This window comes from Camarhynchus parvulus, chromosome 12, assembly GCF_901933205.1.
Source record: "Camarhynchus parvulus chromosome 12, STF_HiC, whole genome shotgun sequence".
Taxonomy (NCBI): Eukaryota; Metazoa; Chordata; class Aves; order Passeriformes; family Thraupidae; genus Camarhynchus; species Camarhynchus parvulus.
Genome location: NC_044582.1, coordinates 3,364,677 through 3,385,076, shown reverse-complemented (window position 1 = coordinate 3,385,076; position 20,400 = coordinate 3,364,677). Strand labels below are relative to the sequence as shown.

Genomic DNA, 20,400 nt, shown 5'->3' with positions numbered 1-20,400 from the left:
GACTATGTGGAGTCTGACCTGTTACCTCTCAGCTGTGTCCTGTCAGAGAACAGATCAGGCTCCGGTCAAAGACCAGTTGGATTTCCTGTTCCTGCCACTTCCATTTGAAGCTGCTCCAGAATTTGGCTGCTCTGATGAAAAATGCAGCTCCTAGCCTAAATTTAGAGATGGCTAGAAATATTTATATGTGCTGCCCTTTAGCCTAAATCAATTCTACCTTCATAATATTTACTTCCCTTATGTATTTATAGGTGACAGGCATATTCCCCATCTTGATTTTATTAGGTTAAACAAGCCAACCTCTTTAGTCTTTCTCATAAAATAAGCTTTCTTTCCTTTCCCCTAAACTTTGCAGCTGTCTTCTGCACCTCCTCCAGCTTGAGTTTATTTTTCTTATGTTTGCATGACCACAGTGTTACAAAACATTCCAGATGAAATTTTACCAGAACCTTTTATAAAAGCATCAAACTTCCTTTTCTCTTCTATAAATAACTTTGTTTGATATATCCTACAATCGTTTGCTTTTCCATGTCTGCTTTGCTTTGGTTTGGACATCTTCCTATCAGCTGAAATATCCAGGTCTGTACTTTTTGCTGCTTCCAGTTGTTGAGTCCCAGAAGAGGACAAAAGGTGAGGTGCATGATTTGGTGTGGTGGTTGTTGCCACCACAAACATGGCTCTGCACTCATCCCACCAGCCAGGGTATGCTGTCCCCACAAGGATACAATACCTACAAGGAATTGAGCCCTTGCACAACCTGATATCCTAAGTGCATATGCCCACAATACATAGAGACACTGTTAAATAACTTTTATTTAAAGATGGCTCTATAAAGCATGCTGGAAGGAGAGAAGCTCCTGGTGTGTACTGCTTCCCAAGGCACATCCCTGACAGAACAGGAGGTTTCCTGTGTCTTCCTTGAAGGTCATGTAAAGCTGCTGACCTGCCTTCAGTCCTGGTAGTGTTCAGTGTGGGATGGATGCCACAGAGCAGATCTGCATGGGTTTGTAGCCAGTGCTGAGGAGCTCAGGTGAGCACAGGTGAGCATTCCCAGCTGTGTCTTAGCCCCTCATTCATTTTTTGTTTGGAGTGCACAGTTTCCACAGGGCTTTGTTGGGAAGACAGGTAAAACCCACAGCAGAGGCCCTGAGAAGCTCTCTCTGTAAGCAAACACAGCTGGTGGGAAAGTGATTAGAACAGAATTCACTCAGATTAATTGCGCAGTGCAGCTATGGAGCGGGTTTGGAGGTTATCAGAGACTGGATATCCATCTGGGAAAAAGGGAGTCTTGCTTTCATAGAATCACAGAGTTGTTTAGGTTGGAAAATACCTTTTAGATTATCCAGCCCAACCATTAACCCAGCACTGCCAAGTCCACCACTAAACTTTCCAGGCAGGAGGCTGAGTTTCCAATGGTTGTTCTATTTGCCATCTGCTGAAGCAGCTTTTATTGAACAGCTTTGCTCTCATCAGATGTCAGAGACCTTGATTTATAAACAGGATCCACAGAGATTGGGTTGCAGGAGTCCTGACATGGGTATCTGCTGTCAGGGCTGTGCTGCTCACCTCAATCCTGCTCCAACCCCAAAGCCAAGGGCTGAATGCTGACAGCCAGCCTGCAGTGCCAGGACACACTTGCTTTCAGGGAAGAAAACCACAAAATACTGAGGTTTTGTTTTTTTTCTCCTCTCTCAATGATCTTTATTTCAAAGCATTTTAACTGAATGTGAAATTTATTAAAGTGGCATTTCTCAAAGGAAGAAGAGAAGCAAAGAGCACTCCCAAGGGGCTGTGTCATCAAGCTGGGTATCTTAAAAGGCTCTCTCTGTCAAGGCATTTGAGCTTCACCTCCTCCCTGGGGTCCCTGGTTTTCTTGGACTAACTGGGAGGTGCAGCAACAGCCGCTATTTACAAGCGAGCACACGGGGATAAATGGCAGTGCCTGGAACAGGTCCAGGCAAAGGAAGACTTGGGCAGGGTTTTGCTTGGTTGCCACGCTGCAATCTGAGTGATAAGATGAGCTGATAAGATTCCTGGGGGGAGGCTGAGGGGGCTTATCTTTTTCCTGCAGGGAGAGGCCGAGTCAGAGAATTTGGCATTTTCAGTGCACGCTTAGTAACAAACTCTGAATTTGGAGGAGTGGAAAATGTGACTCGGTCTAATTATAAACTGGCTTTTCAGACGGGCTGGGAAGTTCCTTGTTTTGTCCTGCTCTTACAGGTTGTTGCTTTGAGCATCCAAGGAGACAGAGGAATGTGACAATAATGAGAATCCTGTGAAGGAGCAGACCTGAGGCTGCAAGATCTGGTCTGCCTTTCCTTGCCATGCTCTTGAAAGCCAGCTTTCCAGCAATCTGCTGATGGGAGGAATAAATTGCCAGGGCTGGTTAGCTGTGCGGTGGCAGCACTAAACCCCCAGCACTTGGCATCCCTGCTCTGTGGTATTTTTGCTTCCCTTTGGCCTTTCGCTTATAAAAAGTGGTTCTGAAAGAAGAGTCCGATCAAACTTTTTTTTTTTAAAGCTGTTTGAGGCTTTTCCTGCCCTGTGCTCGCCCCCTGGCCAGGGGACAGAGCGGGGTGTGGGCAGCCCGTGCTGACCCCAGCCCTGGCGCGGGCGGGCTGCGCCTTCCCGCTCCAACAATAAGGCTAAACAAATCCTTCCAAGCTGCTTGCATGGGCCGATGAAAGGAGGATTTCTTGGGACACTCAATGTTTTGTAGTGACCTCCCAGTGAAACAGCTGTTGTGTTCCCTTGCCCAGGCAGAGTGGGACGCTGAATGGTGTCCTTATAGCCAGCACAGAGGCGCAGCTGGAAAAGAAGCCGTCATGGCTGGAGCATGCGAGGGTGGCATGAGCTGGGCGTAGCTGCCCAGCCTGCACCTTTGCAGAGCCGTTTCACTGATGGTAAAGGAGCTGCTCAGACAAAGCCCAGCTCGTGTGGAAGGCAGGCTGAGCCCACATCCGCAGAGGAGGGGGGCTGCTTTCTGTGCGTGAGGCTTCACTCGCTCCTTGAATGGCTGGAAAATGCAGATTAGCAGGAGACACGTAAACTTCTCATTCAGGTTGTCATGAGCACACAAAAGCAGAGCAGCTACTTCGAGTAGCTTTGCTGCCTGGTCCTTCAGAGGCTGAAGTTTGAACTTGAAGATGAGGGCCAGGACCAGTGATGTGGCCTCTGCAAGCCTTATTCCCCCTTAGCTCAGCTTTCTGGGCTGGGTTTGATTTGTTTTTCTAAAGCAACTGCTTCAGTGCATGGAGACATACAGGAAGGGCTTTGCAAGGCTTTGGCTGGGACCAGAATGTGGGGTTAGCTCAACCATCCTGACCTACCTGTGCACAAAGGAAGCACCAATTACTGGCTGTTCTTGTGTAGCTTTTGGTCTCTGAACAGAGGTGGTGAGCTCCTGCTGGTAATGAAGGCTCGGGTCACCGAGGCTGACATACTTCTGAAAGCCAGTCGAGTCTCTGGGCTGTTTTTAGACTTCCAGGGGCAGAGGCATCTGTATGAGATGTCCTGGAGCAGCTTGTTTTGTCCATGAGTTCCTGGGCCTTTTGTGCAAGGTACACTGCAGCCCAGAGGAGCGATGTCTACTGAGGATACCCAAAAGCCCTGGCAGGTAAGGCAGTCCCCTCCACAGGGAAGCATCTGTGTTGCAAGTCCTTCCTGCTCGCTGTGCCAAGCACAACTTTCCTGTCTCCAGCCTGAGCTTTCCCATAGCACAGCACTGCAGCAGCAGTGCCCAGTGAGCAGAAGGCTCTGAGAGGTGCCCATCCTCCTTGTGCCACTGTTTTCTGGGCCTTGTGTTTCTAGGCATGGCCTGTCTCTGATGTCCTAGTTTGCAGTTCTGTTTCGTTTGAGAAAAGGAGGTGGCAAGTAAGGGCTCCTTCACACGGCCTCTCCTGGATGCACACAGGCCAACCTCCCTCGCAGGGCTGTTCCTTGGGGCCAAAGCCCCACAGCCTCATGGAATCACAGGATATTCACAGTTGGAAGAGACCCACAAGGACCACCAAGTCCAAGCCCTGGCCCACCACAGAGCAACATGAAGAGTTGCCATGTATCTGAAAGCATTGTCCAGACACTCGAACTCTGGCAGGCTCTGGCAGCTGTGGGCTGAGGGCTGTCCAGCCCCTGCCTTGCACCATCACATTCCATTCCAGCCTCTGCTGCCCTGGGACCTGCCTGGGGCTGTGGTTCCTGGACAGCTTGGTGTGCAGGCACAGTGCAGCCTTTGTGCCAGGTTAGGAATGCAGCTGATGGATCCACAGGCAGAGCCTGCCTCCCAAAACAAGGACTGTGCTCTGAGCTGGAGCCTGCAGGCCCCATGCCCATCACTTCTGACTCCAGTCTGGCTGTGCCCATTGCAGCACCCACAGTTCCAGCAGCACTGGGGTGGATCTGAAGCCACTGTCCCTCCCCCAACTGCTGTGGGACAAGGCAATGAGAATCTGCCTGCCCATGGATCTGATTTGGAGCTGAGGCTGCCTGTTGCTTCTGCTGCCAGCACTGCCCATGCTGCAGCATTAGCAGGGGGTTTAAGATGAAGCTTGGGCTTAGGCAAACAGCTTAGGCTTGACTCTTTCTCTGCAGTTATATTTGCATTTGAATTGCATTTGAATTTCCATTTTCTTCCCCTGCCTGCTGGTTAATTGCTTGCAGGAGCGTGAGCCTGCAGACTTGGTGTGACACTGGCTGGGTCAGTCGGTTGGGCTCAGCTCAGCTCAGCTCACCTTCTGGAGGGCCCAGCTGGGATGTTCTTCATTGCTGTGTTGGGGTGATGCTGAGGGAGAGTGGCTACAGTAAATTGCCATCAGTAATTACACCCCAGATAAAACCCTGGCACAGGGTCTGTCTCTCAGCAGCTGCTGGACACGGGGAGGGGAAGGGAGATCTGGCAGAGCTGCAGGACTGTCCATGCTGACTCTGCCCAAAAGCAGTCATCAGCGGGTTTTAGGACTGATTTGAAAGGAACCGACTCCCAGCTGCTGCTGCTGCCTGTGTGAAGGTCTGTCAGCACAGACAGGGGAGATCCCACTGGGTACTTCCAGGACTGGGAAGATTTCATAGTGGTGTGCCATAGTGGAGACCTGTGGCTGGATCCTATGGTTCCTGTCTCCTGGCAAAGGGCTGGTTGTCTCCTTTTCAGGGGATTCATCAGAAGGAGGAGGACTAAATACCTGGAGGGTTAAATGGCACTCTTGTAAGTAAGAATGCAGTTTTTGAGTGAATTCCCTCGAGGCAGCAGTTTTGCTCACTGCTCCTTTGCTTATCTTTGTCTTGTTGGGTACAGGGCTTTAAGATCCAAGTTTAAAAAAGCAAGTCAAACTGAGCTATCTTCTTTCATGAGCTGACTGCTCTTGGCTGGCCTAAAAATAACAGGCCATGTCTATCTGAAAGGATTTTGTGAACAAGGTCTTCAAAACCAGCCAGACCACTCACTGTATGTATTTTAAATCACAGTCATGGCTTATTTTTTAATGGTCTTCAATACACTGCCAGGCTTGTGTAATCTTTAGCCAATAAGCATTCATTTACAATAATGGGAAAACAAAGACAGCCTTTTTTTTTTAAACTTGGGCAATGGAAGAGTTATTTTGAAACCAGACCCCTTGAGGGAAATGGCAGGGCTTAAGGCTGATACTTATTGCATACATAGAAAAGTGGAAAACTTTTAACATGAAAACTAGAGATCCCAAATCATTAACTATGTGTAGCCTTAACAAATACCCTTTGAAGCAATATTTGAAGGAAACATTGCTAGGACAGAGTCCAGGTCTCCCTCCTCACTGTTTGCACCACTGCAAACACAGCAGTGACGTGGACAGGACAGACCCACGCCAAGGCTGGTCAGCATTTGTTTAGGAGCAAGTATTTTTATCCATCATGCTAACAACTTTATTTATCTACTCTAATCTTTCTGGGCCCTTCCTTTGTCACATGAACATGGATGATTTCTGCTGTCAGGTCAGTAGCTGTGTTTAAATCAGTGCAGAGACATCGAATGCTTGTGACTTGTTGCCTTCTCAAAGATTTCCCAGGGGAGGCACAGGCTTCATAGGAGTAATCCATGTAAATTTGATTTTCTTAATCATCTCTTGCAGAGCCTTTAGAAACAGTCCACCTCTCCTCACAGGCTGAATACAGCTGAACTAGCTCAGCTCTTTTTAAATCAAGTTTAAGTGGGTTTATAAATGTTTTGCAACTCTCGCATCCTTGCTAGAACAAGTCATCCCAGTCAGTGATTGCTTGGCCTGTTTTTGTTTTTCAGGAGAGCCTAGTTTTTGGTGTGAATCTGTCTGGCTGCAGTTTCCTTTTCTAGCATGGGCCCTACATGTGAACTCTAGGTTAAAAATGGTTTTCCAAGCAGGAAATACTCAGACTGGCCTGTGCCTCCCTCGCCATCATTTCTGCGTGTGGGGTCAGGCACCTCTCTGAAGTGAGTTTGGCTGTCAGAAGTAGGAGCAGAGATGTCTGAAGGAAGAATCACCTTGTGGCATGAGACTGGGCAAAATACTGCTGCCTGTAGGTCTTCTGCTCAAGTCCTGGCAGTCCCCAGGGAGGAGGCAGCAGCAGAAAACTCAGACTCAGGAAAGCTCTGTGTACTGTGTGATCCTGTAATTAAGGGCTTTTGCAGAGTGCACAAAAGGGGAAGGTTTGTTCCAAACGTAGCCTAAAATTACACACAGAGTGAATTTAACCACTCACTATTAAAGTTTTTATTCTTCTTGATTGTGTAAGCCTCAATAATGCTGTGGCTTTGTCCTGGCTCCCTATGTTTCTGTTCCTTATGTGTCCCCAGCCCAGCCCTCCTCCACAGTGGGCAGGTTAGTGGCTAATTTTGGCACAAGAGGATAAAGAGTGGAACCATCCAGCTCCTGCTACTGTAAATGCTTTATTGCACTGAGCATTGTCCTGACATCTCAGTTTTTAGAGGGTGTGATGAAATGACTCTTTTTTGAAGGAAGATGGGAGCAGGTCAGTGCTTCTGGCTGGGCAGAAGCAGACCCAGTCTTTGTCTCTTTTGGAAGAAGAAATGCCAAGGAAGGACAATTCGTTCCTTTGTTCCTGCAGGAGCGAGGCTTGGCTGCCTGTGCCCAGCTCAGGTGAAGGGCTGCCTTTCCTTTGGGATGTCTGGGCTAAAAGCAGCTCCTGTTCTTGCAGGAGGAGCAGTGAACTCAGCCACAGCCCTGCCAAAACGTCCTGTCCTCTGTCAGACACGTGGGTACACAGCAAGGCCAGGGGAGGGATGCTCACATGTTGGTGCATGGTGGCCTATATTGAGGTACAGGGCCCTTGGGACAGCTTCATCCAGCTGCTGTAAGCAGGAATCTGAATTCTCTGCTCTGGGATGTTGCTGGTGAGGAGTTAACTAAAGCTGTGCTGAGAGCTTTAAACTCTGCTCTATAAGCTGTGCCCAGCGTGTGGCTCATGCTGCACTCTCCAGCTTGTCCAGGCTGGCTGAAACCCTCTGCAGCTCTTGCACAAAAGCTTTTTTGTGCTGCTCTTGCCAAAAGACTTGTGGGTCCTGTGTTTTTCTGGCAGAGCTGTGCATCCAGACCCTTCAGTGTGCTGAAACCCACAGCATGGGGGTGAGCCCCAGGGTGCTGCCTGCATCCTGCCTGCACCCAGCACTCACAGTGTGCCCAGCCCTACAGCATCAGGCATCCCTCCTTGTCCATCCAGAGGCTTTCCCCAGCAGGACCTGCAGTGTGGCAGTCCAGCCCTGGCTCTGCACCTGCTGCTGGATGCAGGAATGCTCTTGCCAGGCAGGTTTCCTTGCAAAGCTCCTCTCCTAGCTTCGCATTTGGGTAAATTATGAAATATGTATAAGCTTCACAGAACTGCAGAGAACCAAAGCACCCTTTCAGGAAGAGAGCTAGAGCTAGAGTTGGACTGCAGTGAGCCCAGATGCTGGACCAGGCTGCTAAATGTGTCTCCATGAGCCCCAAAGCATCCTGTTTGCTCTGAGTGTCAGGGGGAGATGCCTCGTGGAGTTCTGGAAAGCCCAGCCAGGGCACTTGCCCAACGCCCCCGGGCCTGGGAGGTGATGAAGCTCAGGTTACTCGCTCAGGAGTACCTACAGCCCCGGGAAATGTCACAGCCCACCGAGCTGGCAGCCTCCCCCCTTGCAGTGCACAGCACAGCCCGAGCGGCTCCTCTGTGTAGAGCAGAGGGATGTCAGCTGGGAACTGGGGGGGCTGGGGGTTTGCACCCACCCTCAGCTACAGCCCAGGGCAGGAGACAGAGTGCCACGGGCTGAAAGAGGTAGTAAAGAGTGTGCTGGAGTCCTGAGGTGCCTGTGTTCTGGAACAAAGCCTTCCCCTGCAGCAGGAAATTATTACTGAAAGTGAAGTCCTTCATTCTTAGCTAGCCTGGGGGTGAAGCCAGGCTGCCATGCTGTCCTGTGTCATGTCCAGCAATTCTCAGCCCATGTGCCACATCCCTGCCTGCCCACACTGGCCATTACACTGGGTCTGCTCCCTTCCTTTATCTTCATCTGCTGTTCTTCTGGCAGAGCAGCACAACACCAGGTAGCTCTCAGGATTTCCTGCTGCCTGTTGAGAGCTGCTGTGCTCCAGCCAGGCCAGGGACTCAGAACCATAGCTGGCCAGCTTCCAGCCCCTCTGGGTCATCCTGGCTCTGGGGACACTGGGACAAGCTGAAAATAAGTGGAAAAAATACATGTTCTGCTGAACTTGATGTGTGTAGGGTGGGCAGGGTGTGATGGGGTTGAGAAAAGGAGCAAGATGGCCAAGCTGGGAGAGGAAGGAGTGGGAAGAGGGCAGTTGTTAGATCAGCTCTGCTGTACAGCATAACTTCACCCTCAGCTTTGTCACTGTCCCCATGACCCATGACATAAACTCCCTGTCTGCCCTCATAGAAAATGAACCACTTGTGCTTGGTGGTTGCACAGCAAGTGTTGGAGCACTTGCAGGCCAGAGGGCCTTGTGGGACTTTATGACCTCTTGTGGCTCCTTAAGCCCTTTGGGTCCAGTGCACCCTGCAGAGCTCATCCTTGCCAACATGTGGAGGAGGAGGCAGCTGCTGCCATGCTCTGGCCAAGATGTTCCTTCCCCAGTTGTTACACTTCAGATTTTTTCTTTAATCCTTGAAATTAAGCATTACTGCTGATAGAACCTGTTCTCATGCTGTGCTTCTAAAAGCCTTTTTTCTTGTTTGTTTGTTTGGTAGATCTCTGAAGCTGGGAAGGACTCCTTGCCTTCTTGGTTGCACTGGAATGTGGAGAGCAGCTCCCTGGAAGGGCTGCCCCTTGACACAGACAAGGGTGTCCACTACATCTCAGTGACCACTCTGCAGCCCTTTCCCAATGGGAGCTATGTCCCACAGACCACAAACGTCTTCTCTGTGGAGGTCCACCAGGAGGACCACAACGAGCCTCAGTCAGTGCGAGCGGCCGTCCAGGACACGAGTGACACAGCGCCCTTCGTGTGTGGCTCGGAAGAGCCAGTCACCATCCTGACTGTCATTCTGGATGCTGACTTAACAAAAATGACACCAAAGCAGAGGATTGAACTCTTAAACAGAATGAGAAGCTTTTCAGAGGTGGAACTTCACAACATGAAGTTGGTTCCTGTTGTAAATAACAGACTCTTTGACATGTCAGCCTTCATGGCTGGACCAGGAAATGCAAAGAAGGTGGTGGAAAATGGGGCCTTACTCTCATGGAAACTGGGATGTTCCCTGAGCCAAAACAGCGTCCCCAACATCAGCAAGGTGGAGGCTCCAGCTAAGGAAGGAACCATGTCTGCCCGCCTTGGCTACCCTGTTGTTGGCTGGCACATTGCTAACAAGAAACCTCACCTCCCAAAGAGGATGCGGCGGCAGATCAATGCCACCCCCACGCCTTTGACTGCCATCGGGCCACCCACCACTGCCGCACAAGAGCCACCCACCAGGATTGTCCCCACCCCGACGTCGCCTGCCATCGCGCCTCCCACAGAGACAACGGCACCCCCTGTCCGGGAGCCCATTCCGCTGCCCAGGAAGCCAACGGTCACCATCAGAACCAGAGGCCCCATTGTCCAGACGCCCACGCTGGGGCCAATCCAGCCAACCAGAGTAGCAGAAGGCACGGGCACTGCCACCGTGCCCATTCGCCCCACCATGCCTGGGTACGTAGAGCCCACAGCAGTGATCACACCGCCCTCAACTACCACCAAGAAGCCAAGAGTCTCCACCCTGAAGCCAGCCACACCGTCCACGACAGATTCCTCCACGGCAATAACACGAAGGCCCACTCGCAGGCCCAAAACGCCCCGTCCAACAAAGCCCCCCAGCACAACCAGATCGCCCATCTCCAAGCTGACAACGGCCTCTCCGCCGTCCCGCGTGCGCACCACCGCCAGCGGGCTGCCCCGGCCCTGGGAGCCCAACGAGCCACCCAAGCTGACTAACCACATTGACAGGGTTGATGCGTGGGAGGGCACCTACTTCGAGGTTAAGATACCGTCAGATACCTTCTACGACAAGGAGGACACCACCACTGACAAGCTGCAGCTGACCTTGAAGCTGAAGGAGCAGCAGATGATCGAGGAGAATTCATGGGTGCAGTTCAACAGCACCAGCCAGCTCATGTATGGCATGCCAGACCACAACCACATTGGGAAGCACGAGTACTTCATGTATGCCACCGACAAGGGCGGGCTTTTTGCCGTGGATGCCTTTGAAATCCATGTCCACAAACGCCCACATGGGGACAAGTCTCCGGTGAAGTTCAAGGCCAGGCTGGAAGGGGACCATAATGCAGTGGTGAATGACATCCATAAGAAGATCATGCTGGTGAAGAAGCTGGCTCTGGCATTCGGCGACAGGAACAGCAGCACAATCACAGTGCAGGACATCGCCAAAGGCTCCATCGTAGTGGAGTGGACCAACAACACACTGCCCGTGGAGCCTTGCCCTCGGGAGCAGATCCGGACTTTGAGCAAAAAAATTGCGGATGACTCCGGCAGGCCGAGCCCAGCTTTCTCCAATGTCCTGCAGCCTGAGTTCAAGCCTCTGAATGTGTCTGTGGTTGGTTCCGGCAGCTGCAGGCACATCCAGTTTGTGCCCGTGACCAAGGACGGCAGGGTGATCTCAGAGGCCACGCCAACGGTGGCAGCAGGCAAAGACCCCGAGAAGAGCAGCGAGGACGATGTGTACCTGCACACCGTCATCCCTGCCGTGGTGGTGGCCGCCATCCTCCTCGTGGCCGGCATCATTGCCATGATCTGCTACCGCAAGAAGAGGAAAGGCAAGCTGACCATCGAAGACCAGGCCACCTTCATAAAGAAAGGTGTGCCCATCATCTTCGCCGATGAGCTGGACGACTCCAAGCCCCCACCGTCCTCCAGCATGCCTCTCATCCTCCAGGAGGAGAAAGCCCCACTGCCCCCTCCAGAGTACCCCAACCAGAGCATGCCGGAGACCATGCCGCTGAACCAGGACACCATCGGGGAGTACACTCCGCTGCGGGACGAGGACCCCAACGCGCCGCCCTACCAGCCTCCCCCCCCCTTCACTGCACCCATGGAGGGGAAAGGCTCCCGCCCGAAGAACATGACCCCGTACAGGTCCCCACCGCCCTACGTGCCCCCTTAACAAACGGGAGGCTCTCGGGGGAGAAGGGGCCTCCAGCTCCACACCGGTGCTGTCTGTGGGCCGGCAGCCCCCTCGCCAGCCGGGAACACGAAAGCCCAGCCCGCTCCCCAGCAGGCTCTCCCCGGCTGCGCCCGCCGCACCGCAGCGCTCGCGGGACTCGGGGGGACACTTGTTTTATTTTTGCCTAACAAGCTTTGGTTTTATTTTATTCATAGAAAAAAAATCTCGGCTCAAAGACGCCTTCCCGGCGGCTGGGCTTCGGCCGGGGCCGGGCGGTGGGCAGGGAGGGGGGTCGGGACGGGTCGGGCCGGGTCGGGAGGAGCAGGCAGCACTGGGGTAGCACTCTGGGTCTCCGCTGTTTGCCTTTAACACTAACTGTACTGTTTTTTCTATTCACGTGTGTCTAGCTACAGGACGTAACATGAAAGGTAGCCTAAAAATAATTAAATTCAAGGGACTTTCTGAAGTCGATGGTTTAAGTTTTTACATTTAATCTGCTGTTTACCTAAACTGGGATGTGTAGTTTTTGGGGAGGGGGAGGGCAGTGCTGTGCTCCACAGGCTGGTCAGCGGGGCCAGCCAGCCTCCTCCTCCTCCTCTTGGGGTGGATCAGCTTCTTGGTTTGGGGTTTGATTCTTTTATCATTTTTATTTTATTTTTAATCAAAGAAATCCTGTCTTTCTCACGCATCATAAAATAGTCATGAGTTGGGTCAGCCTGGCCTGGGGTGCCCATGGCTGAGCAGGGGGTGCATCGCTGTGCCAGGGAATGCTCGCGGAAGGATGAGCTGAGCCCTGTGCCACGACCAACTTCTCTGCTTCCCAGCGAGCACCAGGGTTTGGGGGGTCGATTGAAAGCAAAACCCCCTCCCCATGGGGTGTTTTGACAAGAGTAGGGTGTGTTCTCTGTCCCGGCTGCTCCTTGGGACTGTGCAGGAATGGCCTCGGTGGCCTCACGCTGGCACTCCAGCCTGGACACTGTTGGAAAAGCTAAAAACGTTAAAAAAATAATAAAAAGAAAAAAGAAAAGAAAAAAAGAGCGCCAGGAATAGTTAATAGTTAAAAAAAAATCGGTGAACTCTCAAATCTAATTTTTTACTAAATTTTTGATACAGACTCCGATTGTTTTATTAAAAAAAAAAAGACTTAAAAACCGGTGTGCGGCTGCCAGCAGTTTGTACGGGCTCAGCCCCCTCGGGCCGGCCCCGGGGGACCCGCCACGGTACCGGTACCGTCCCCATCCCCTCTGCTCCGAGCCCCGGCATCCCCAGCCGGGATTTGCCCGTGCGCGCCCCGGGTGGAGGGCTGACCCCGCACACCGGGGCCGGACCCGCCGCTTCACTCCGGGACGGCGCCGCCCGGGCACCGGGGTGGCCCCGGGAGGGCAGAGGGGGGGGTGCTCAACCCCCAGCTCCGGTCTCGGCGCCGCGGGGCCGAGAAGAAAATAAACCCGCCCGGGGATGCCGCTGCCGGTCTGGGGAGGCGCTGGGGTGGCCCCGGTGCGGGGGATGCCCGGAGCCCGCGCGGCCCCGCCCCCGTTCCCGCCCCCGGTCCCGCTCTCCCGTTCCCATCGCGGCGGGGCCGCCCCGGGGCGGTGGCGGGGCGGGGACGCCCCTGGCGGCGGCCGCGGGCGGTGACGCCATCGCCCGGCCGGCCCCGCCCCGGAGCGGCGGCCGCGCGGCGCCGCCATGTCGGGAGCGGCGGGGCCGGGTCCGCCCGCCGGGCCGGGCCGCTCCCCGCTGCCCTGCGCCCCCCGCCCCGCCGCCCCCCTGCAGCTGGCCGGGGGGGCCGAGCCCGCACGGCCCGGCGTCGCCGTCATCGACCTCCGCTTCCCCCGCGGCGCTGCCGCCGATGTGAGTGCGGCCGCGCCCGCCGCGGTACCGGCGGGGGGGTACCGGGGTGGTCCCGTGGAGTCACGGGCGGATGCCGGGGGCGGTACCGGCGGGGGTTGTGCTGGGGTGGTCCCGGAGGAAGATAGGGACCGTGCCGGGGACGGTGCAGGGCCGGGTGTGGTGTCGGTCCCGGTGCAGGACGGGGGATTGCCGGGGGCAGCGGCGGGGCGGGGTGGGTGGGGATGCCGGTGCCGGTATCGGGAGAAGCCGGGGGCGGTCCCAGGGCAGAAGGGATGCCTTGGGCGGTATGGGGAAGATGTGAGGGGCGGTTCCGGGGCGGAGGGGATGCCTGTAACGGGTGGATGCCTGTGCTGGGGTACCTGCCTTAGCAATGCTGGGCGGGATGCTGGGGATGCAGTGCCCGTCCCAGTAGAGTGGGGGATGCCCGTGCGGATCCCGGCATGGGGCTGTGCTGGTGCGGGTACGGGGGCGTGCCGATCCCGCTGTGGAGGGGGATTGCCGGTGCCCGTCCCAGTACTGGGGAGAGGATGCTGGGGTCGGTATCGGGGGGAGATGCCGGTGCAGATATGGAGGGATGCCGTTGTGGGGCTGAGGTCGCCGGTCCCGCAGGTGCAGGAGATCGTGTTCAGGAACTTCTACACGGCGTTCCTGAGCGTGCGGGTGCAGCGGCCCGGCCCCGGCGGCTCCCGGCGCTGGATGACCTGCCTGCGGGACCTGTGCCTGATGCCTTGCCCGCACACCGAGGAGGGCTCCCAGGACTACTTCTGCCTCCACCGGCACCAGGTCAGCATGTCCGGAGGGGCCCGTGGCATCACCGCCCCCGGGGCTCACCCCTCTTTGCCCACACCCCAGGATGGCTCCTGCTCCAGGGCTCTGGTGCCCATGTCCCACTGACCCGCACGGCTGCCAGACTCCCTGTGCCCTGCTCAGCCCAGCCAGCCCTCACGGGACGATGCTTCCCTTGGGCTTCTTCCATCTGGGGTGGGTTGGGGGTTTTGCGAGGATACCCCAAAAGCTGCCCCCAGTCAGTGCCAGCCCCTGTGGTTACCCACCCTGGCCCTTGCCCTGCAGATGCTGTGTGACGTGGACCAGGTGACAGCAATGCGGTTCATCCTGCGACAGCCCTCCCCAGTCTGGCTCCACTTCACCATCGAGGACCTGCAGATTTTCCCCCCTGGACAGAAGGTGAGCAGGTGCCAGGGCTACCCCACTGCCAGGCATGGGCAGGGGGCCTGGACAAGCCACTGTCCTGCTCTATACCTGGCATTTTCCCCTACAGCTCTGGGGAGCACACACAGGGATGTGACTCCAAGTCCTTGTCCTTTGCTGGGGCACTTGGGATCCACTTGTGCTCCAGTGGTGCTGGGGGAGGGACTGCTCCCACAGCCACTCAAAACACAGAATTCCCTACAAAATTCTCTTTAAGGATAGTAAAGTGACACTTCCATAGCGATATCACTAGGGATAGGCTCTAAGCCCCAGCATGCTGCCTGGTGTAAAGGATGGAGATAGGCTTGGGAACACCCTGTGTGACCCTCTGGATCTGTTTCAGAGTCCTCAGAAGGATTTTCCCTCCTGGCTCTCCCAGCTGACCCCTCCGGAGCAGCCAGCCAGCCTGCACGGGGTGAGTAATCACTGCTGAGGTTCTGGGGGAAGGAGGGGCTTCTGTGGGGTGACAGCCATGAGCATCCATCAGGAGGCTGCCAGGCCCATGCCTGCCTTGTTGGCTCCAGGCTTTCACCAGGAATAGCTGTGGAGCCCTGAAATAACCCGCCTTGTGCTGGAAGTAGTTTGTAGTACTAAGAAGAAAAATATCTCCGTGGGGGTGTGCTATTTGAGGTGACACTTGAGTCTATTTGCCCTCTAGTCTGGGGACAGGAATGTCACCAAGGGAGAAGTGGGTGCACAGTGCCCCTCAGCCGACAGGTGGGATGCAATGGGATGGGACAGGAACAAGAACATCCCCGTGGGAGCAGTGGGTGCACAGCATAGTGCAGTGGCAGGTGGGATGTGTGGGAACAGGGACAGGGACATCACTGTGGGAGCAGTGGGTGAACAGCATCGCTCAGGCTGGGTGGGACGTGTGGGGACAGGGCTGGTTCCCAGTACTCTGCAGAGGGTGTGCTCTGGGGAACACGTTGCCCAGCCAGGACAGCATCTGGGCAAAGGGGCATCACAGCCACAGCACGTGTTTACAGATTGCCAGCCACATCTGCCTGGCAGATGGTGGCCTTTGGTGGGCAAAGTCCGGGCAGAGCAGGGCCAGGATGGGAGCTGGCTCGCCCATGGGAACCTGCTGAATCAACTGGAAGTGCTGCCTGCAGGAGGGTGGCACACAGCCCACACCTGCCAGGGCAGTTCTGCTGCTGGGCTTCCATGCTATGGTGCTCACACTGCACCAGCAGTGAGGCTGCTGTTCCCAATCCTTGCCCAGCTGTGGGACAGTTTGGGGAGGGCACCTCAGTCCCTTGCTGATTGCTTGGATCACATTCCCCTTGGCAAGGAGTATCTGGGGCAGATGCCAGAAGTTGCCTTGAGACTGGCTCTTCCCAACCTCACCACAATGGACCCCTCAGCCCAGTGACAGAGCTGTGCCTTCATGAGAGTTGTGCCGCAGCCAGGAGAGCTGCTGCTGAGCCCACACGTTCCACCTGGCTGAAGGTCCCTGGGGTGAACCAGCCTGTGTGCCCAGGATTCTGCACCCAAGCCCAGGGAGCGTCGCATAGTGAGGCTTTTGGGAAACTCTGGACTGCATGATTAGGTTTTTAATGATTAGCCAGCAATCAGCTTTCTGTCCCCATCCTAGCCACCTGCCAGCAGAGGTGGGCTGTGTTGGCACCACAGCGCCCAGAGATCAGGGTCACTCACCCATGTCCCCAGTGGTTTGTTTTTCTAGAGAGGGGCCCTGCTCACCTTATGTTGGGAAACCACCAGCAGGTCAGGAATGTGGGCACCATCACGTGCCTGGCTCCCTGGGAGGCAAAGCCATCCAGCCACACCACTGCCCAGACCCGGGATCATCCAGCCCATCCAGGCCATCCCTGCTCCACAGCACTGTGCCCACTTCTTTCCAGGAGCTCCCTGATCCAGAGAAGGTGTCGACAGAGGTCCAGCAAATGTGGGTGCTGACAGAGGTGATCCGGGCTCGCCAGGCAGCTGCCCGCATCGGGCGCTTCGACGTGAGTCCCACCACCCTGCTGACAGGGACCTGGCCTTGCCACATGGCTCAGGAGCCCTCCCAGAGGGGCTGGAGCATCCCAGCAGTGCTGTGCAGACTGTGACAGTCGCTCTCTTCCCCAGGTGGATGGCTGCTACGATGTCAACCTGCTTTCCTACACCTGAGCCCGCTGGTGCTGGTGCCAGCTGGGGAGAAGTGCCCCTTCCATGCTCCCGGGGCCTGAGTGGACTCCTGCATTCCCGCCTCGGCCATTGACCCCGCGGGGCTCCCAAGCCCTCCCTGTGCCCCTTCCCTGACTCCCTCTGCTCTGCCCAGCAGCGAGGGGCAGCCCTGCCACTCCAGAGACCCCTGAGAGCCTCTCCTGTCCCGTGGGCAGAGCCCGGACACTGCAAGAGGGTGCGGGGGGACCGAGGGCTGCGGGGGTGCTGGAGGGGTCACCACTAAAAGCTGCTACGTTGGCCCTGCCTGTGCCCGCCTGTCTCTGGGGGATGGGGGCGGCCGTGCCGGCAGCCCCGGGGAGGCGGTGCCGAGGGCGGGCCGGGCCGGGGGCGGGGGCCGGGGCCAGGGCCGGGCGGACTCCATGTCCCAGGCGCCCCGGGGCCGGTCCGAGCTGTGCCGGGAGGGAGGAGGAAGAGGAAGATGCTGCGGGCGGGCTGCCGCGCCGCGCTGTCCCGCCGGCCCCCGGGCTCGGCGCCGCGGAGAGGGGCCGGGGGCACCGGGGCCGGGGGCACCGGGGCCGGGGAGGAGCGGCTGAAGCAGACGCCGCTGGATGCCCTGCACCGGGCCCGCGGCGGGCGGATGGTGCCGTTCGCCGGCTGGAGCCTTCCGCTGCACTACGGGCAGGGCCACCTCCAGTCACACCTGCACACCCGCCGCCACTGCTCCCTCTTCGACGTCTCCCATATGCTGCAGGTAGCGGGGTCGGGATGAGGGGGCTGGAGCAGGGGGCAGCCGCGCCACCTCACAACCTCCCCGGCCCCTTGCAGACCCTGGTGTACGGCCGGGACCGCATCAGGTTCATGGAGAGCCTGGTGGTGGGGGACATCGCCGAGCTGAAGCCAGGACAGGTAGGGGGCACTGGGCAGGCAGCCGGCATCCGGTGGGGTCAGAGGTGCCCGGGATGCCCTGGGAGGGTCCAGGCAGCCTGCCAAAGCTGCCGTGACCCGCAGGGCACCCTGACGCTGCTCACCAACGAGAAGGGTGGCATCACGGACGACCTCATCGTCACAAACACGTCAGAAGATCACCTCTACGTGGTGTCCAACGCCGCCTGTGCTGACAAGGACTTGGCCATCTTGAGGGTATGGGGCTGCCTGAGCCCCGCGGGAGGTGGGGACAGGCAGCGGCAATGAGTCCTTCTGCCTTTTGGTGACACCGGTGTGGCGCGGGGTGAGGTGGCCGTGGCCACGCGTGGGGCTGGCACTGGACTGGCCCCCGTGCTAGCAGCCCGCTGTCACCCTGGCAGGACAGAGCAGCGCAGCTGCAGGCCACGGGCAGGGACGTGCACCTGGAGGTGTCAGACAATGCACTGCTGGCTCTGCAAGGTAGTGGGGGCCTCACGTGGGCCTGCCCTCCTCCCAGTCCTCTCCCGGTGGATGTCACCGCCCTCCCCACCTCCCCCCCTTCCCTGGGCACTTCCAGCCACCTGCCTCCCCAGGTCCCTCCATGGCACGGGTTCTGCAGGCAGGGCTGTCGGATGACCTGGCCAAGCTCTCCTTTATGAATAGCATCTCCACGACTGTCTTCGGCGTGCCGGGCTGCCGGGTCACGCGCTGTGGTTACACCGGCGAGGATGGCGTGGAGGTACCCAGGGAACTGTGCCAGCATCCCCGCTGCGGTACCAAGGCAGGGGAGGGCCGTGCCCCACTGACCCTGCCCGTGTCCTGCCCTAGATCTCGGTGCCCACGGCGCGGGCGGTGGAGCTGGCCGAGCAGCTCCTGGGTGTCCCCGATGTGTGGCTAGCAGGGCTGGCAGCCAGGGACAGCCTGCGCCTGGAGGCTGGGCTCTGCCTCTACGGCAACGACATCGATGAGACTGTCACCCCTGCCGAGGCCGGGCTGATGTGGACTCTGGGTAGGTCCACCTCCACCTCCTCCTTGGGGCAGGCAGAGCAGCAGGGTGTCCCCAGTGGGTACAAGGGGACCAGTCAGGCATCACCAACCCTCACCCATCTTTACCCCACAGGGAAGCGCCGGCGCGTGGCCATGGACTTCCCTGGTGCTGCTGTCATCATGGCACAAGTGAAAGAGAAGCCAAGGCGCAGGCGTGTGGGGCTGACGTCAGTGGGACCCGCCATCCGGCCCCACATGGCCATCCTGGGCCCCGAAGGCAGGCCTGTGGGTAGGTGGGGGCAGTGGGGCTGGCACGGGCATGACCCTGAGCTGTGGCCATGGCACTGACAGGGGCTGGCCGGGCCCCATTCACCTCCCCGTATCCTCACATCCCAGGCACAGTGACCAGTGGATGTCCCTCGCCCTGCCTGGGCAAGAACATTGCCATGGGCTACGTGGAGGCAGCGCACAGCCGGGCTGGCACCGAGCTCACCGTCGAGGTGCGGAAGAAGCAGCACCCTGCCGTCATCACCAAGATGCCCTTCGTGCCCACCCAGTACTACATGGCCAAGTGAGGCCAGCCCATGCTGTGGGCACAGTGCCTCCAATAAACACCCTGTCCCATTTCCCTGGCCTCCTCTCTGGTTACAGTGGCAATGCCAAAACAAGGAGCAGCAGGTGGGCACAGCACTTTAATGGTGTTGGCAATACCCAGCTAGCAGTCCTGGTGCTGCTCACTCCCGGTGTGTCTTCATGGGCTCTGTGGCGGGGCCATCCCTGCAAGAGAGAGGCAGCGTGAGCACGGCTGGGGCAGCACCAGCACAGCACCCGGGCACTGAGGCAGGCACCGTGTGGGGCAGGCAGGCCTGGGGGCCCTTACTGGGCCATACTGCTCTGGGGTGCAGCTGGGCGGGGTGGGGGGCTCAAAGGTCGGGGCCACGGCTTGGGGGACACTTGTCAGAAGCCACATCTGGGGGGGCTGACCGGGGCCGGTGTCGCAGAGGCCCCATCCGGACCATACCGGGCAGGCGAGCAGTCTCTGGGCTGTACTAGTGCAAGGTGCAGCTGGGGGGACGCTCACTGGGTGGCACTGGGCAGGGGTCGCTCACCGGGCGGCGCTGGCCGGACGCGGGGGAGGGGAGCCGGGCAGGCCGGCGGGGATCAGCGGGGAATCAGCGGTTTTGGGCCCGGTAGCGGTCGGGACTCACCGGGGCGGGCAGTGCCGCTCGGCGGCGCCGTTGCGTCCCGCCGGGCCGGCGGGGGACAGGGAGTGCGCGCGGGGCCGGGAGGGCGAGGCCCCGGGAGCGGTGCCGGGGGAGCGGCGGCCGGCGGGGCCGGTGCGGTAGCAGAGCGCGGCCACCGCCCCGCCGTAGGCGCGCCAGGCCAGGCGGACGCCCAGCAGGCTGATGCCCAGCCAGAGCAGCAGCAGCTGGCACAGCGCGGCCCGCACGTCCTGCGCCGCCCACTCGGCCGCCAGCTCCCGGCCCAGCGCGGCCAGCGCCCGCCACGGCGGCTGCCAGCCCGCCGCCACCGCCGCCATGGCCGCGGGGTACCGGGGCGAGGCTGCCGGGGGGGCGGAGCCTCTGCCCGCCCTCACCGCCGCCACAGCGCGGACCCCGGGGGCGGGGCCTCCCCTGCCGCCTGTGCTGTGGAGCGGGGCATCAGGGGCGGGGCCTCAGAGCGTCAGTTTGGGGGCGTGGCCTTCCCGTACGCACCGCC

General features: G+C 57.8%; 4 protein-coding genes across 9 annotated transcripts in view; 3 read left to right on the top strand and 1 right to left on the bottom strand.

Annotated features, from left to right (window-relative positions):
• Positions 1-12,067, top strand: part of DAG1 (dystroglycan 1) — a 49,943-nt gene extending 37,876 nt beyond the window's left edge. For all 6 annotated transcript variants that reach the window (XM_030956744.1, XM_030956739.1, XM_030956742.1 and 3 more), the window contains exon 3: positions 9,193-12,067. In XM_030956744.1, coding sequence (XP_030812604.1) covers positions 9,193-11,601 — 2,409 coding nt within the window. In that variant the 3' untranslated portion in view covers positions 11,602-12,067. The remainder of the gene's footprint in view (positions 1-9,192) is intronic.
• A 1,220-nt stretch (positions 12,068-13,287) lies between these two features.
• NICN1 (nicolin 1) lies at positions 13,288-17,058 on the top strand. The gene is made up of 6 exons (XM_030956954.1): positions 13,288-13,452; positions 14,062-14,235; positions 14,524-14,637; positions 15,005-15,076; positions 16,527-16,631; positions 16,753-17,058. Exons 1-6 carry the CDS (start codon positions 13,288-13,290, stop codon positions 16,792-16,794), a joined length of 672 nt encoding a protein of 223 aa, XP_030812814.1. The 3' UTR covers positions 16,795-17,058.
• Positions 17,059-17,220: 162 nt separating this feature from the next.
• On the top strand, positions 17,221-19,298 carry AMT (aminomethyltransferase). The gene is made up of 8 exons (XM_030956769.1): positions 17,221-17,542; positions 17,617-17,697; positions 17,800-17,931; positions 18,096-18,174; positions 18,288-18,433; positions 18,523-18,703; positions 18,815-18,970; positions 19,078-19,298. The coding sequence occupies exons 1-8, from the start codon at positions 17,270-17,272 to the stop codon at positions 19,254-19,256; spliced, it is 1,227 nt and encodes a 408-aa protein (XP_030812629.1). The 5' UTR covers positions 17,221-17,269; the 3' UTR covers positions 19,257-19,298.
• Positions 19,299-19,360: 62 nt separating this feature from the next.
• Positions 19,361-20,231, bottom strand: TCTA (T cell leukemia translocation altered). Its single transcript, XM_030956770.1, has 2 exons — positions 19,890-20,231; positions 19,361-19,458 (listed from the first exon to the last, which is right to left on the bottom strand). Exons 1-2 carry the CDS (start codon positions 20,219-20,221, stop codon positions 19,416-19,418), a joined length of 375 nt encoding a protein of 124 aa, XP_030812630.1. The 5' UTR covers positions 20,222-20,231; the 3' UTR covers positions 19,361-19,415.
• Between the last annotated feature and the right edge of the window lie 169 nt (positions 20,232-20,400).